At 36.6% G+C, this 16,098-nt stretch overlaps 1 protein-coding gene across 2 annotated transcripts in view; it reads right to left on the bottom strand.

Moving 5' to 3' along the window:
* STIM2 (stromal interaction molecule 2) overlaps positions 1–16,098 on the bottom strand; it is a 144,548-nt gene that overhangs the window by 68,392 nt on the left and 60,058 nt on the right. For both annotated transcript variants that reach the window (XM_059382100.1, XM_059382110.1), the window contains exon 2: positions 15,473–15,603. In XM_059382100.1, the coding sequence (XP_059238083.1) occupies positions 15,473–15,603 (131 nt within the window). The remainder of the gene's footprint in view (positions 1–15,472; positions 15,604–16,098) is intronic.

Raw genomic sequence — 16,098 nt, 5'->3', positions numbered from 1 at the left:
TACTGCCAGAAATGTTTTTAAAAGCCCTGTAAGCAGAAGGAAACTAATACCAGATGGAAATCTAAGCTTAGTAAGAACAGTTTTAAAGGAATAACAGAGACAAAAGCTTAAGTGAGTTCAAGAAAGAACGAGATGAGGAAAATAGTACACAAATCCTTTTGAGGAAACTCGTTGGAAAGAAGGACAAAGGAATTGGGCAATAACCAAAGGGAGAAACAGAATCAGCAGAAGTTTTTATGCTGTTGTGAGAAAACAAAAGCAGATTTGCATCAGATGGGAAAGATCCAGTAGAAAATGGAAAATTGTTGAAGCATTGTCCTGCAGTTGCCAAGGGGAGACAAGAGATGAGATGGAGTGCTCAGGTCGAAGTAATTCACTTTTGCAAGGGGCACAGTGAATCGACAATAATAGGAGAGAATATATAGTTTATAGCCATAAATGAAGGTGGATGAGCAACTCCAGTGGCCTAATATGGCCTCTGAAAAGGAGAGAGGAAAAACTTCCCTATCCCAATCCTAAGATCATCATTGGGATAATATTTTATTTATTTATTTTTTAACATTTTATTTACTTATTTGACAGAAAGAAATCACAAGTAGGCAGAGAGGCACACAGAGAGAGAGGGAGGAAGCAGGCTCCCTGCTGAGCAGAGAGCCCAATGCGGGGTTCGATCCCAGGACCCTGAGATCATGACCTGAGCTGAAGGCAGAGGCTTTAACCCACTGAACTACCCAGGTGGCCCTGGGATAAGATTTTAAACACACCACAAAGTATGGGAAATAAACAGACAATGGAAAGGTAAAGGAAAATTACTGATGAATTATACATAATAGATTTTAATAGCAACATAAAGATTTCTCTTCACTGTCTTCCACAAAAGAATGTAACAGTTTCAAAATCTGAGGATCAAAATGTTCTATACCACAATTGGGGTGGTAGATACATGGGTATATACATTTGTCAAAATTCATGAAACTGTATATAGCCAAAATTCTGCACTGAATTGAATGTAAGATATACCCCAAATATTTAAATCATCAAGAATTTCAAGAAACTCATTATCTTTTATGGGCACAATTTCATTCATTAAAAAAAATATTATTTATTCTAAATGTACTACTCATCTCTGATAATCATTAAGCCAAACTCTAAGAGATTACATTAACTTCCCATACATTAAACTTTGTGAAAGTCTTTTTATTATATTTTGGTTTTTCAGGGTAGAAGAGTTTAAAGTACTTCCATCAGTGAGACTCAGGGTTGTAACTATAACCCATTTCTTTATGGTTTTTGCTTGCTTTGTCATAATTGAGATTTGATTGGCTGTTCTAAGAATTAGCACAAAGACATTTCAATTTGTACATAACTCTTCATGTATGTAACCAAAACCTCAATAGTCATGTACTTGTGACTCTTTTCTAAGCAGTTATTCCAGTGATTTTCCAGCTTAAAATCTGGGGATAAATTTTCCTTGACAGGATATCAAGTACTATTATTGTCAAATGTTGTACAATGTTACACAATTAAGTCCCACTAATTCACAATTTAGTATCATATACACTATATACTCAAATTTTAATCTGTCACAACACATTAACAAAGTTACTAGGAAAACTGGACAACTACAACTAAAGATATTACAGAGTGTACAAAATTCTGACAGGGAGAGCCAAGGTCAAGGAATGGTTTTCTTGAGGAAACAATTTACCAAAAGCAACACAGAAACAGAAGTAATTTAAAATGTTCAAGATGTATTAAATGCAGGACTGACTGCAAACTGCCATTTAGGATGTTCTGTGTTATAGAATATAAAAACCACCCCGTCTATGGAATGTTAGTCTGACACCCAAGACAACCACATGCAAAATGGAACAGGAAGAGAATGAGAGAAATGATGAGTGAAAGGCCTCTCCAATCATGAGAATACAGATATGTCCAAAGAGCAGTCTTTCAGCAGTTCACTTTGGGGAAAATAAAGAGTGCATCAAGAAGTTGCAGAGTAAATGATAATGGCTAGAAGGACAGATTATGACCAGACAATAAAATATTTTCAATGCCAAATTAAGAAGTCTAGGCTATATATGGTAGACTACAGTGGTGGGTTCTCAAGTGTGATCAACTCTAATGTCAGTGTTCTTAACACATTTAAAGTAGGTTAAAGTCTGTTAAATGTGTGTTTGACTTACAATATTTTCAACTTATGATGAGTTTATTGGGATATAATCCCATTATAAGTTGAGAAAAAGATGTGTACTCCAGAGCACTGTTTGTCTCAATCAGGTCTACCCTCAGGGGCAACTAGTTAACTGGAGCCTATCCTGCAGGGGTATTATCAGAGCCTAACTGACCAGGACCAATTCAACTCTACCAGGCTCTCTAGCTTTCCAGTGGGAGAAGAGAAATACCCAACTCCAACTCACTCTAACCATCTTATCCCATCAAAGGGGAAAAAAAAAACCTAAAACTGAGAAACAGTTGTGAAGGCCACCGTCCAGAATCACTGGTTCATGAAAAGACTGGGACCTAATCATGGGTCTACAAACCACCTCCCCTCTCCCCACACCTCACCATCATATTACTACAAGCCTATTTGCAGCATTTCTTTTATCCCATACACCATGTTTAGCTCTCCAGAAAAAATGACAAGGCATACCAGAAGGCAAAAAAACAACATCTGAAGAGACAGAACAAGCATCAGAACCAGACACACACACACACAGTAGGGACTGATCTGATGAAGGATTTAAAACAATCAAGAGGATACCCTGAGGATTTTAGTGGATAAAGCAGATCAGAAGTAAGAACAGATAAGCAGTAAGAAGAGATGGATATCCAAAGAAAGAACCAGAAAGAGATGCTACAGATCAAGAGCACTAGTTCTAGCGCTTTAAGAACTCCGTTGATGGGCCTGTTAGTAGACTGCACTGCTGAGAAAAACCTCTCTACCCCAGAGGACAGATGTATCTGTAGAAATCTGGAAAACCAAAAAGCAAGGAGAGGACTGAAAAAACAATCAGAGCAGAGTACCCAAGGACTGTGAGACAACTCCAAAAGGTATAACATACATGTAATGGGAGTACCAGGAGAAGAAACAGAGAAAGGAACAGAAGAAATGCCTGAAACAATAAAGACTGAGAAGGTCTAGGGCAGTGAAGATACCCTGTGATATTATAATGTTGAGTGCATGTCATTATACATTCATCCAAACCCAGAGAGTGTACAACTGCAAGACCAAACCCTAATGACAACTATGGACTTTGGGTGATTATGACATGTCAGTGTAGGTTAGTCTTTAGCAGGTAAAAAATGAACCAGTCTGGTAGGTAATGCTAACATTAAGAGAGAGTATACATCATGTGTGGGGGTAAGGGGTATATAGGAAATCTCTCTGCCTTCTCAATCTTGTAAACCAAACTGCTTTAAAAAAAACTTTTTTTAATCTTATACAATACATACACTTTAGGGTGCAAGAAAAGTAAGAACAATGAAGAATAAAGGAGAAGTAACCAGAAGCAGAAAGAGAAAAAACCAAGGAAGTTCTTTTCAATGCTATCCCCCATCTCACCATACTCCAGTCAGACTGAATTACCAGCTACTGCATAAATTAGTACCTTATATTCTTGCTTTTTTTTTTCTGCCCCCTGACCATTCCTCTTGAAGTGATCCACCTAATCATCTACAACTGTAAAACCATGCCAACTTCCAAAGGCCCATCTCAAGGACTCCTACTTCACACTTTTCTAGATGCTCCTCAAATGAATGTACACTCTTCTGAGACACAAGAGCACTTCCATGATTCATATGTATTCCTAGTACATACTATGCCATGACATGCCTTGTATTAGACAGATAGAGCCTCATATGCCCTACCAGATGGTAAGCATATGGAAGTCTATGCTTGTTTTTTCATTCTGCTCCATATTCAGTACAGTGTTGTATATATAAATAGGAACTTAAAAACATTTTTTTTTTAAATGAATGCTCAAAAACACCCTTAGCCAGGAGCCTAGGCGTATTTCCCAAGCCCTTAAAGGAACAAAGTAAAAGAAAATAAAAGGAAAATAAAAACAAAAAACACAACTAGTTAATTTAAAAAAGGGGGGGGGCTTTTAAATTCCAAAAAAATTCCTATACTTCCCTAATAAAGATTTCAAAGAAATTTTAGGAACTTGGGAGATACAAAAAATAAAAGTCAGTGGGCAAGGATTAGCAATTAAAGTGAAAGGCTCTCAAATATTTTTTATCAAATTTTTGAAACATTTTCAGGATCAAGGCAAAATACTCCTTCATCTTAAAAAGGTTCTCTTTATCAACTGAATTCAACAGCCTTATAGTTTTAGCCTTCTGGGCCTAATAATCCTATTAAAAGGTCAGCACGGGTGGGGGGGGGTGGTAATAAAAAGCAAGTCATCAACATTTGGTAATACCAGTACTTCGTCAAGGCCATAAGCAAAGTCAAGCCAGGCCAGACCCAGCAAGGCCAAGACAGAAAGTCTAAAGGAAATACAGGGGTGAAAAGTGGTGTGAAAAGTAGTCTTTAGGGTGACATAAGGAGATTCTTTAGCCATGCTTAAGGTAACACTCAAGACACAAGTCAATATGATTTAGACCAAATACAGGGAACAAGCAGGTATACGGTCCAGGTGAAAGAGCTGACATCAATGCCTAAAGGTTTGCAACTAAAACTGAAGTCATTAATAGAAACACAGTTCAGGAATGTAAGCAAGGGATGTTCTTTCAGAGTCCAGGGCTCAAAATTGAACACAAGTTCAAGAAACAACAATTGGCATTGTGCCTAAACATGTTCAAGAGTGAACGGGACTTGAGATGGTTGGGCTCCAGCCCAGTCCCCTATGCTGTGTGACCTAAGTAACATAATCAGAGCCGCAGTCCCAGCCTTAAAACAGGGATACCACCTATCTTGCCTATCCCAAAACAAGACTGCTGAAGATAAGGTGAGGAAACCATAAATGCTTTATGAGCCATGATGTTATAATCAATAGATGGTGGGGTTATCAGGAGGATAAGAACAATTTACCTTATAGCTTCCTGATGTAGCATAGCACCTTATCACCTTAAGGCCACAAGATCAGCTTTCCAGAGCAAAACAGTCTTCTGAAGACCATGGGGTTAGTGACTGCAGCACTTACTTCTGGGAGAAGTAAGGCCAAACACTGGGTATGTGAATAGGAAAATTTAGACTACTATACACAATTCTTCAGATGAATTATCGGGAAAGCCAGAAATTTACAGCAAAAGGAAAAAAAAAGTAGCAGGATCTGGGTGGCTCAGTCAGTTAACCTCCAACTCTTGACTTGTGCTCAGATCATGATCTCAGGGTTGTGGGACCGAGCCCTATACCAGGCTCTGTGCTCAGTGTGGAGTCCACTTGAGATTCTCTCCCTCCCCTCTCTCTCTGCCCCTCTCCCCACTCATGTCTCTCTCTAAATAAATAAATCTTAAAAATAAATAAATTCTAGAAATCAAAGAAAGGGTCAATAAGTTTTAAGTTAATATGGAAAATACTGTTACATTGTTTTATTTCCAGAGAATAAAAAGACAAAAAAAATCACTTAGCTCTAGGAAAAACTAGAATTATGTCAAAGTCTCTGTCATGTTACTGGAAAACAAGGGGCCCATGCATAAAGACAGTATGATAAACTGAATTGAAACAGATCCAACCTTTGCTAACAGCACAAACCTTGGCACAATACTTGAATCAATTTAATAACAACTTAGTAAAGTGAGCAAGACACAGACAAAGGAAATTACAGAGGAAAGCTGACTGTGGAAAGACATATAGTGAGTTAATTATATGGCCCCGTTTGCCTAGGACAATCCTCATGTGCACCTGTCGCCCTGGTGTAATTATTAATAGTACCGTCTTTTACTCTGAAAAGTATTCCAGTATGGATGATGAATTATATGTCACCATATCCATAACAACAGAAATTATAAGGTCGATAGAGTTAATGTTACTGTAAATGTACAATATTCACTTGTGAAACAGGAATAGGTTTTGTACACCGAAACTCAGATGTTTTAGAAGCCAGATATGCGAAGTGTGCTAAACTCACAAAAAATATATTACATAAATGCATTGCCATGCCATGATCCTGAAAATGCCTGGGGGAGGAGGGAGAAGAGCAGGACTGGCTATATAGTCAGGCTGAACTAAAGCAGTACAGAGACAGATCCTGATTCACACCCCTGCTGCTCTGCCCCCTTCTAGTGTATAACAGTATTTAATACGAAAGTCGTGTTAAGGGAAATGAAAGACTAATGGCACAGGAATGGGGAAGATTTCTTTTTTTTATTTTTTTTTCTTTAAAGATTTTATTTATTTATTTGCCAGAGAGATAGAGAGAGAGCACAAGTAGGCAGAGTGGCAGACAGAGGGAGAGGAAGAAGCAGCCTCCTCCATGAGCAAGGAGCCCGACGTGGGGCTCGACCCCAAGACCCTGGGATTATGACCTGAGCCAAAGGCAGCCACTTAACCAACTGAGCCACCCAGATGCCCTGGGGAAGATTTCTTTAATGAAAACAGGTAATTTCCAGATATTCTGTCTAAAGAAAATGGAAATCATTTGAGAAAAGGGGCTAAAAGATTTACTAGTTGAAGCAGGGGTTGTGGTAACTTCCTAGAAAGAGGCCAAAGGTAGTGGGTTAAATGTCTCAAGGCCACAAATAATTTCAGAAATTTTTGGCTCTTATAGACAGATCTCATACCATAGACCATTCATTCCCAGTTTACACACTGGTTGTATTTAAGAGTGTATTTGCCATTTGAAAAACATCTTTCCTTGGGATGTCTGGGTGGCTCAGTGGGTTAAAGCCTCTGCCTTCAGCTCAGGTCATGGTCTCAGGGTCCTGGGATCGAGCCCCACATCAGACTCTCTGCTCAGCAGGGAGCCTGCTTCCTGCCTGCCTCTCTGCCTACTTGTGATCTCTCTGTCAAATAAATAAATTAAATTAAAGAAAAGAAAAAGAAAAACATTTTTCCACAAAAACTGTTATGATACTTAGGTACCTGATATTTTGCAGCACAAAAGCCCACTTAATCTGTATATATTAACTAGATAGTACCAATGGTGTTTCTCAAATGACAGGCAACTAAGGACATAAAAAAGAGGGTAACCATTACACTACATCCCATCTCTGGATGGCAAGCAATGGTAGGGTAAGAAAAAGTCTTCTGAAGTTCTATGGTAGTTGCTCTGAGGGATAAGAAGACACATGAACAGAAATAGTCTAGGAGAGGGGTGCCTGGATGGCTCAGTTGGTTAGGCTGATCTCAGCTCAGGTCTTAATCTCAGGGTTGTGAGCTCAGGCCCCACGCTGGGCTCCACACTGAGCGTGGAATCAACTTAAAAAAATTTTTTTAAATAAAAAATAAAAATAAATGGTCTGGGAGCATTCATTCTTACTAAATATCATAAAAAGAAAGATAACAGCAACTGGTAAATTAACTGGAAAAGCAAGAGATAGAGAAGGAAGCCCAGTAAAGAGCAACTACAATTGTCATGACAAGACATAAAAAGCCTGGGTACTCAACTAAAAATTGCTGAGGCAAGACAGCAAACTTAGAACTTAAGAAATATCCTAAGTACAACTATGAAATAATAAAGATACTTTCTTAAGACCTGTTTCAATAATTTATACAATGGTTCTTAACCATTCTAGGTTACAGAACAATCTTACTTTAACAAAAGCAAAGAATTCTCTCCCCAGCAATATACAAGCACACCCTGATTTCCAGTAACAATTAATATATTACTATAATAATTACTGTGTTACACATGTTTATGACTTCCAGTAGAACATATTAAGAAAATTTTAAGTAGAACTTGGGAAAAGTAAAATCACAAAATACAGGGTCAGGAAACAGTATCTTCTGCAAGACCATCATAGTAGCCAAATACAAATACTGTGCCCAAGATTATAAAAACTGTTACAAAAGTATATATTAGAAAAACAACCATAAGATTTTATTAAAGGATAACACGGGCATCAGAATTACCAAAGGACTTGTTAAAATACAGATTTCTGGGCCCCCCTCCCACATTTCTGATTCAGTAGGTCTGGGATGGGTCCTGAAAATTTGCATTTCCACACATTGCTGCTTTGTCCAGGGAACACACTTTGATTGGTTTTTAGAGCAACCTTCAGGAACTATGCCAACTCCTTTTCATCCACTTCTGTCCCTTAAGGGCCAAAGATTTGGGTGCACTGACCCCCTTTGTCTTCAGGATTTATTGCCTTTCCTTCTTCACTCTAAGCTTTATGCAAAAAGGGTCTCAACCTTTTTTCTACCTTGCTTCCAAACACATACAGAGCCTCCATATTATTTTGAATTGCCAAAACTGCAATTAAAAAAAATGTTAAAAGAGAAAAGGTAAGTGAAACAGCAAAACAAAATTTGATGCTTAAAAGATTTTGGTGCATTGCAGAATATCAAAAAACTGTACACATATTCTAAGAGATGACTTCTTCGCAGGTAACAGAAGAATATTTCTTCCATAGACTCCTATTTATAGGTGTTTGTAATCACTACTTCTCTTCTAGGATCTCTACATATCAATAGATACACTTCAAATAAAAATTAAAATTTGTAGCTACAATGGTTATAGTGACAAATTTATAGAAGTATTTTTGAAACAAAGGAAATAAAATGTAGATTTTAACCATGCCTTCCATTATCAAAATGATATCTAAATGTTCTGCCTCAATCATCCCCTGCCTTTTTTTCTTTATTAGTATAAATGTGTAAGTTTTGTTTCATTCTTACAGTACCATTTATTCCAGGTATCAGAGGCAGCAGAACTAATTTCAATCTTGAAAAGCAGAGTGGTCACCCTAAGTATATCAGAAATTGATGTGCTATATTGTTAAGAGACCCATATACAGCGAACAGTGAACATTAAAGAATATTAACATTAGCAGTGTCTCTGGAACTTGCCTTTATTTTTAATATCTTATTTATTTGACAGAGAGAGAGAACACAAACGGGGGACAGCAGGCTCCCCACTGAGTAGAGAGCCCAATGCGGGGCTTGATCTTAAGACCTTGGAACCATGGTCTGAGCTGAAGGTAGATGTCTAACTCAATGAGCCACCCGGCTGCCTGTGGAACTTGCATTTTTAAAAAATTCTCAGTTACCTGTTCTTATAAAACTGGAATGAAGTCTATGTGACTTATAACAGATCTTGCTTTATAATTCATTAGCGTAGTCATCTCCAATTTCAGTTGCCCAGACCCCACAGAGATATAGAATCTAATCCACTCATGAGGGAGAGAACACGAGAACTTCTATTATATTTAATTTTATCTCAGTTTTCATTTATGTGAATATTTTTTAAAAAGCATAACAATATAATAGTATGTATGTATCAAATATGTCTAATATAATAGTATGTATATATAGATACAGGTATATCTACTATATCTGTACACCATGTACACATAGCTATTTATTTGTAAATTATATTAGGAAGGGCATAACAATGGAGATTGATGATAAACATTAACATGAGAAAGGAACACACGCTGGAAATCAAGAACATGGATTCAGGGTGCCTGGGTGGCTCAGTTGGCTAAGCAACTGCCTTTGCCTCAGGTCATGATCCTGGAGTCCCTGGACAGAGTCCCACATCAGGTCTCCTGCTGACCTCTCTATTCTCATGCTCGCTCTCTCTCTCTCTCAAATAAACAAATAAAATAAAATAAAATAAAATAAAATAAAATAAAAAGAACATGTCTTCAGTCTGGACTCAAACTCCACCCATACCACCCCACAAGCTGGTGGCAATGTGCAGACTGTTTCACTTCCCTAAGCCTATTTCCCCATCTGCAAATAAGATGGAGAGTATACTCGTAGCTCATAGGGCTTCTATGAGGAGCCCATACCACAGTCCATGTGAAGTGCTTATAGAGTGAAACAAATGGTAAACACTCAGTATTTTCTCTTACTTTAGCATATAAATCCATAAACGTAAGTTCAATAATTCCTATAGTAACAAAATTAAAAGATCATTCCCTTAATTTTCCCAATTTTGGCCATTTAACTCTTTTTTCTTTTTTTTTTTAACTGAAACTGTTAACCCGTTAACAGTCTCTGCTACTCTATTTATATGCTTATTGCTACTATTTCCCAGAAAGATTTAAAGCCTGTTTTTATGATAACACATTAACTGAACTATGAAACTATAAAAATTCCAATATGCAGGGAAATGCCTCAATAATTATAACTTAACAGACGGCAAGGACTCTTTAGCACCTAATCTCTCCTCACCTTACCTTTGCTCTGTTTGTCCTTTCAGTTGAATGCCAAGTGATCCTTTGGTCAAATAAGTTGTACTGGTCCATTTATGCATATAATTACACATAATTACTAACAGCAAAATAGTACTTAATAGATCATTTTAATCGGGTGTATCAATGCTTTAAAATTCTAGACATATTCTATTACCAAGATCAACATGAAAAGTCTTATTGTGGGTCTCCTCCAACACAAAGCCTTCTGAAGGAAGTTGTGTAACTTTATTGTTCTTATATTTTATAATTCCATGGCTTGAGAATTTCCCATCAAATATCTGTAGTTGAGCAGAGTATAGAAACAAACTGTGCTAATCAGTCTCTAAAATGGCTCCCAATGACCCCAACATTCTCACACCCATACCTTGTCAAACAGTCTCCCCTTGAGTATCAGCTGGACCTAGTGACTCCCTTCTAACAAACAAAATTTGGCAAGAGTAAAGGGATTCCAATTCCAAGATTAGCTTACAAAAAGACTTTAACTCCCAGGTTGTTGACCTTCTCTTGCTCTCTGAGCTCCCTCCCACGCTCTCTAAGGGAAGCTCACTGACATGTTAAGAGCTGCCCCATGGACAGAGCCATGTGGCAGTTAACTGTTATCCCCAACCAACAACCAGTGAAGACCTGTGAAGACCAACAACCATGAAGCCACATGATTAGGCCTTGAAGTGGATCCACCATGTATCCAGCTTTGAGAAGACCACAATACCAGCTGACATTTTAATAGCAGCTTATTGAAAGACCCACAATCAGAAGACCCACCTAAGCTACACCTAGATTTCAGACCCAAACAAACTGTGAGATGATGAACATACACTGTTGTAAGCTGCCAAATTTGGGAGCCGGGGGAGGGGTAATTTGTTACATAGCAAAAGATATGTTTACATAAGTTAAAATTTTAACTTAAAATTTTCAGTAAATATATACATGCATTTATTCCTTTGGAAACAGTACTCCACGTAATTCAAAACTCACTGATCCTATTTTAAAATGTATTTTCTAGTAGGTTTTCCTAACCCTATTTTTGCATACTTTCATAGTGACTCTCCTTGTTTCAGACACTCATACATCTGTGCTATTAACTAAGTTTTCTAAGAAGTATACCGATAAAAGATGACAGAGGTGTTATTCAGGTAGATTAGCTAAATCTAAAAAAAACTGAAATATCAGGTACAACCAGTTTTTTTTTACATAAATTGGTTTACAGTTAATTATAAATATCAAAAACTGATAACATAAACTCTAAAATTATTTATTCCAAATGTTATCACTAAAAGGTAAGCATGGATATATAAAGGAAGAAAAAATAGGGAAAAAAGGATTTTTACATTTTTTTTAAAAAGAGGAAAAGTAAAAACAAAGTTCATGCACACTAGAAACTATACTAAAGTGTTTAGTCCACAAAGCAGACAATAACAATGTCAATTGTCACTGCCTCCTATGCTATGTTCAAATCAACAAAACCATTCATTTCTCTTATTTAAAAAAAGTATTTCTTAATCAAGTACCTACACTTTCCAAAATACCTCCAATATTGGCAGAATAGACAAACTTGACTGTAATCAAAACCTCAATTTAAACAGGTCACAGATTGAGCATACACTGACATCTAATCTTTTTGATCTTGGGTCAGAAGACAATGACCTGGAAAGCAAAAGCTTTATAGCCCGTTCTTAATCTAAAACACTCTTGTCCTCTATTTTCAATTTGAGAACAGCTTTGAAAAACTGCCAGATACTTACTCTCTTACTTGTCCCAGTATTCCATACAGTACACTCTTTAAATGTTACCTTCCCAGTGAGGCCTGCCGAAAGCACCCTATTTAAAATTACAGCTACCCACCATTTACCTGCTCTCATCCCCCTTTTTCCTGCTTATTTTGGTTTTTTTTTTTGTTTAGTCTACCTTTTTACAAGCATCCAACAAAATGTCCACTTTAGGGTTTGAAGATTAATGTGAGATTCTGTTCTGTCCCGGATATATTCCAAGATCTGAGTATCTGGTGTAAACAGACCTTCAAATATTAGCTCAATATTAAATGCATGAATAAATTAAAAGAGTAAATGCTTTCTCATATGACCAAAAACAAAAAACAAAAGCAGAAGCACTAAAGAGAAAAAAATTAAGTTTTCAAGTAGCATTTCAATTGCTAAATATTTTTCTAAATTTTAAAAAAGTTAACATTCTAAACCAAAATCACAAGAAATTAAGTACTTTAATTTTTTTGACTAAGGTTTCTTATTAAACTCATGAAGTTTCCTAATGATGACTGCTAGAAACGCAGAATGATATTACAATTCACTTCTTTAAAAAAGAAACACTTAACCAAGAAATATAAATCAAGATGTAGTTTTGCAGATCAGAAAGCACCAAAATAGTCGAAGAACCACAGAATTAACAACTCTTTCCTTAAAGCCTACAACACACCATCAGTGCTTCCAATACAAATTAATTTGATCTATATATGTGATGTTAAGTTTTCTAGAAGTCACAATAAAAAGTAAAAAGAAACACACGGGATTAGTTTCATATCATATTTTATGTAATCTGGTATGCCCATAACATTATCATTTCCAACAGTTAATGAATATTTTAAAGTTTAAGTATTTTACATTATTTTTCTCATATTCAAAAGTTGAAGTGCATTTTACATTTGTAACACATCTCAATTTTAGATGCCCAGTAGCCAAACATATCTTAGTAGCTACCATACTGGACAGTAGATTTCTAGACTCTGTAAGGTACTAATAAAATATAGAGGCATACCTTATTTGCTCTTGAATATTAATATCAGAAGAAATACCAAGAATAACATCTCCTGTTTTTAAATATTAAAGCTCACCAATCATACTCACAGAGTTCTAAGTTTTTTTTAAATAAGCTTTACATTTTAACATAAAGTTTTTACTTCTAACCTCTATTATAAAATATTTGGAATTTCACTGAAATTTTAAAAATTCAAGATGAATCCAAATAAGTATAAATTATACAGCCATGCCTGTTTACTTTGTTTGGCACAGTGATAAATGATAACACTTCACACATCTGAGCATTTAATATCTGATGATGAGGTTAAAAAGATTAAAATAACTTGTAATTCGAGGAACTATTATGCAATCAGATACATTTAAATAGGCTGTCAAATACCTGCATAAGCTTACTTAATCCCTCCCTGTCTATATATTACATGCAAGTTTAACAGATCTTTCCTTGGAGGGTACTTTTAATGATTGAAAAAATGTGAATTTTTGCTATTCTTTTCAGATTTAAATATTTCTGTAATTGTAGGATAAGAAATATATTTGGTCTTTGTCCTTGGTTCCTGGCAGAGAGCTCTTAAAACCCTTGAATTTCCTGAGTCAGAAGAGTGTATTTTGCCCCTTCTGATCACACTCTGAGTTCATACTAAGAGAGTACTCAGAATGGTGCCTCTAGATCACCCTGGGATGGGACTGGTCAGCAGAAAGACCGGGCGATTAGAGCAATAAGACTTTCACTTCTGACCACTGAGGAAACTGAGCTCTATAAAAACAGAGAAATCTGTTCCATACCTTTCTCTTAGCTTCTAGAGTCACCAGCAATCCCTGTCATTCCTTGACTTATGGCTCCATAACTTCAATCAGGGTCAGCTTTTCCCCAGTGTCTGTGTTACCACGTGGTGTTCTCCTCTCTTACACAGATACTAGTCATACTGAACTAAGGGCCAACACTACTCCAGTATATTACCTTAACTAATTACATCTGAAATTACCCTACTTCCAAATAAGGCCACACCCTGAGGTACTAGAATTTAAGACTTCAAAATATGTATTTTTGTGGGGACACATTTCAACCCATAACTTGGGCCTTTAAAAAAAAAGTCGGCCAACACCTGATCTGGAAAATTTTAAACTAAGGAGAAGTAGATCCAGAAGGGCCGCTGAATAGTCATAGATTTCAAAGAAGAGAGCTGAGATATTGTTTTAGACAAACTAACTTGAAAGAAAAAGTAAGAGCCCTCAAAAGATGTCAGGCAGAAAGCGACATATGTAGGTCAGGAATCTACACTGGCTTAGAGATGGAGGAACCAAGTGTAGCCTACAAAAGGATGAGCATTCACAAGGTAAAGTGTTGCAGAGCAAGTCAAGAATTAATCTTTAGAGACTATAATTATTAGGTAACAATGTGACTAGAGAATATGACTGTTATATAACATTAGATTATAATGTAGAAAAAACATAATTTAGTATCATATAAACTAAAAGAGAAGCATCTCAACTATGACAAATATAAGAGATTGAAGAGGCCTGAAAAACAACCAGGGGACTTGGCTAGAGTAAGATTCCAACCAAAGAAAACAACTTCTATGGAGAAACTAAAAGGGACGCCAGAGGGATGTCAGGAGGAAGATGATAATGCTCAAGAAATAAAACATGATTTATTTGTACAGCGGGTGCAGTAGATCATTACATCAATGACCCCCCAATACACCACATCTCCTGGTATTCATGCCCTTGTATAATCCTCTCCCACAGACTGTGAGCTTAACCAGATCACTTGCTTTAAGCCAATTTGATATTAACAGGCACTGGCAAGGCAAGCAAGGGATGATAAGTACTTTTATGCGGAAACTTGTTTTCTTGGAACACTGTTCCCTGGAAGCCAGCTGCCATGCTGTAAGGAAGCCTGAGCTAGATTATGCATGATGGGAGACCACGTGAAGAAAGACTGCGAAAACTAAGAAGTCATCATTTCAGCCCCAGCAGAGCTCCCAGCGGAATGCAACCACACAGCATCACAGTGACCTCAGACTATACCAAAGGGAACAGAAAACATACCTAGCTGAGCCCGGTCAATCCACAGGATCAGGAGAAATGATAAACTGGTGTCCTAAACCACTAAGCTTTGTGGTGATTAATAAAGCAGCAATAGATAATAACTGATATAGTCAGAAGAGGACATATGTTTGAGGAAAGCAAGAACATGAGACTGGGGATTATTATAAAACTAGAAGACTTGTATATGCATAAGGAAAAAAGAAAAAAGGAAAGGTGTACAAATACAAAGGGTAAAATTAGAATGCAAAGAGAAAAACTAAAGATAATGAAGATGAACCTGAGTCACATATGATGAATAATGGGAAAATTTAAGAGAATAACAGGAAAAGCTTTCCACCTACTTCATCGCTTTCATCTACTTCAATTCCACCATCTTTGTCATCATCCATCTGTTTATGTATTGTCTGAAGAGCTTCCAGACTGTATCTGTCTTCTTCTGTGAAGCATGGTGGACTCAGTGATAGGCAGGGATCTGAAAGAGAATGAAGGGAATCACTAACTTGCCACACCAAAACATAGGCTATAAAGTTAAGAGAATACAATGGAAAAGAAAAACAACACTAAATTTTAAAACATTTCATGTTCAATGTTTAAAAACATTAAATTTCAGACTAAGTCAAACCAATGGGTTTCTAAAAGTCTAGCAGAGTCATCGAAAGTGTAATAAATGGACACAACTCATTAAAAATAAATAACTCAATTTAATGGATCTTAGGCAACTACCACCAGAAGTAACTCTAGTAGTGACATCAGGTTTTCTATATTCTTCCACATCTTGAACTATTTTTTTCTTATTCAACATTATATTTACTAATCATTCCCCCCAAAACAGAATGCCTTCCTTAAAAAAAGAAAAAATAACCTAAAAATCACAGAATACAAGGTGATATTTTTGAAGAATCCAGTTTAATTAAAATGTGAATCCAAGTAAATACAGCAGAGAATATAAGAAAAGGATACACAGAAG

Source organism: Mustela nigripes, chromosome 1 (assembly GCF_022355385.1).
Source record: "Mustela nigripes isolate SB6536 chromosome 1, MUSNIG.SB6536, whole genome shotgun sequence".
NCBI lineage: Eukaryota > Metazoa > Chordata > Mammalia > Carnivora > Mustelidae > Mustela > Mustela nigripes.
Note: the sequence above shows the minus strand (reverse complement) of the source record. Positions and strands in the feature narration are given on the sequence as shown.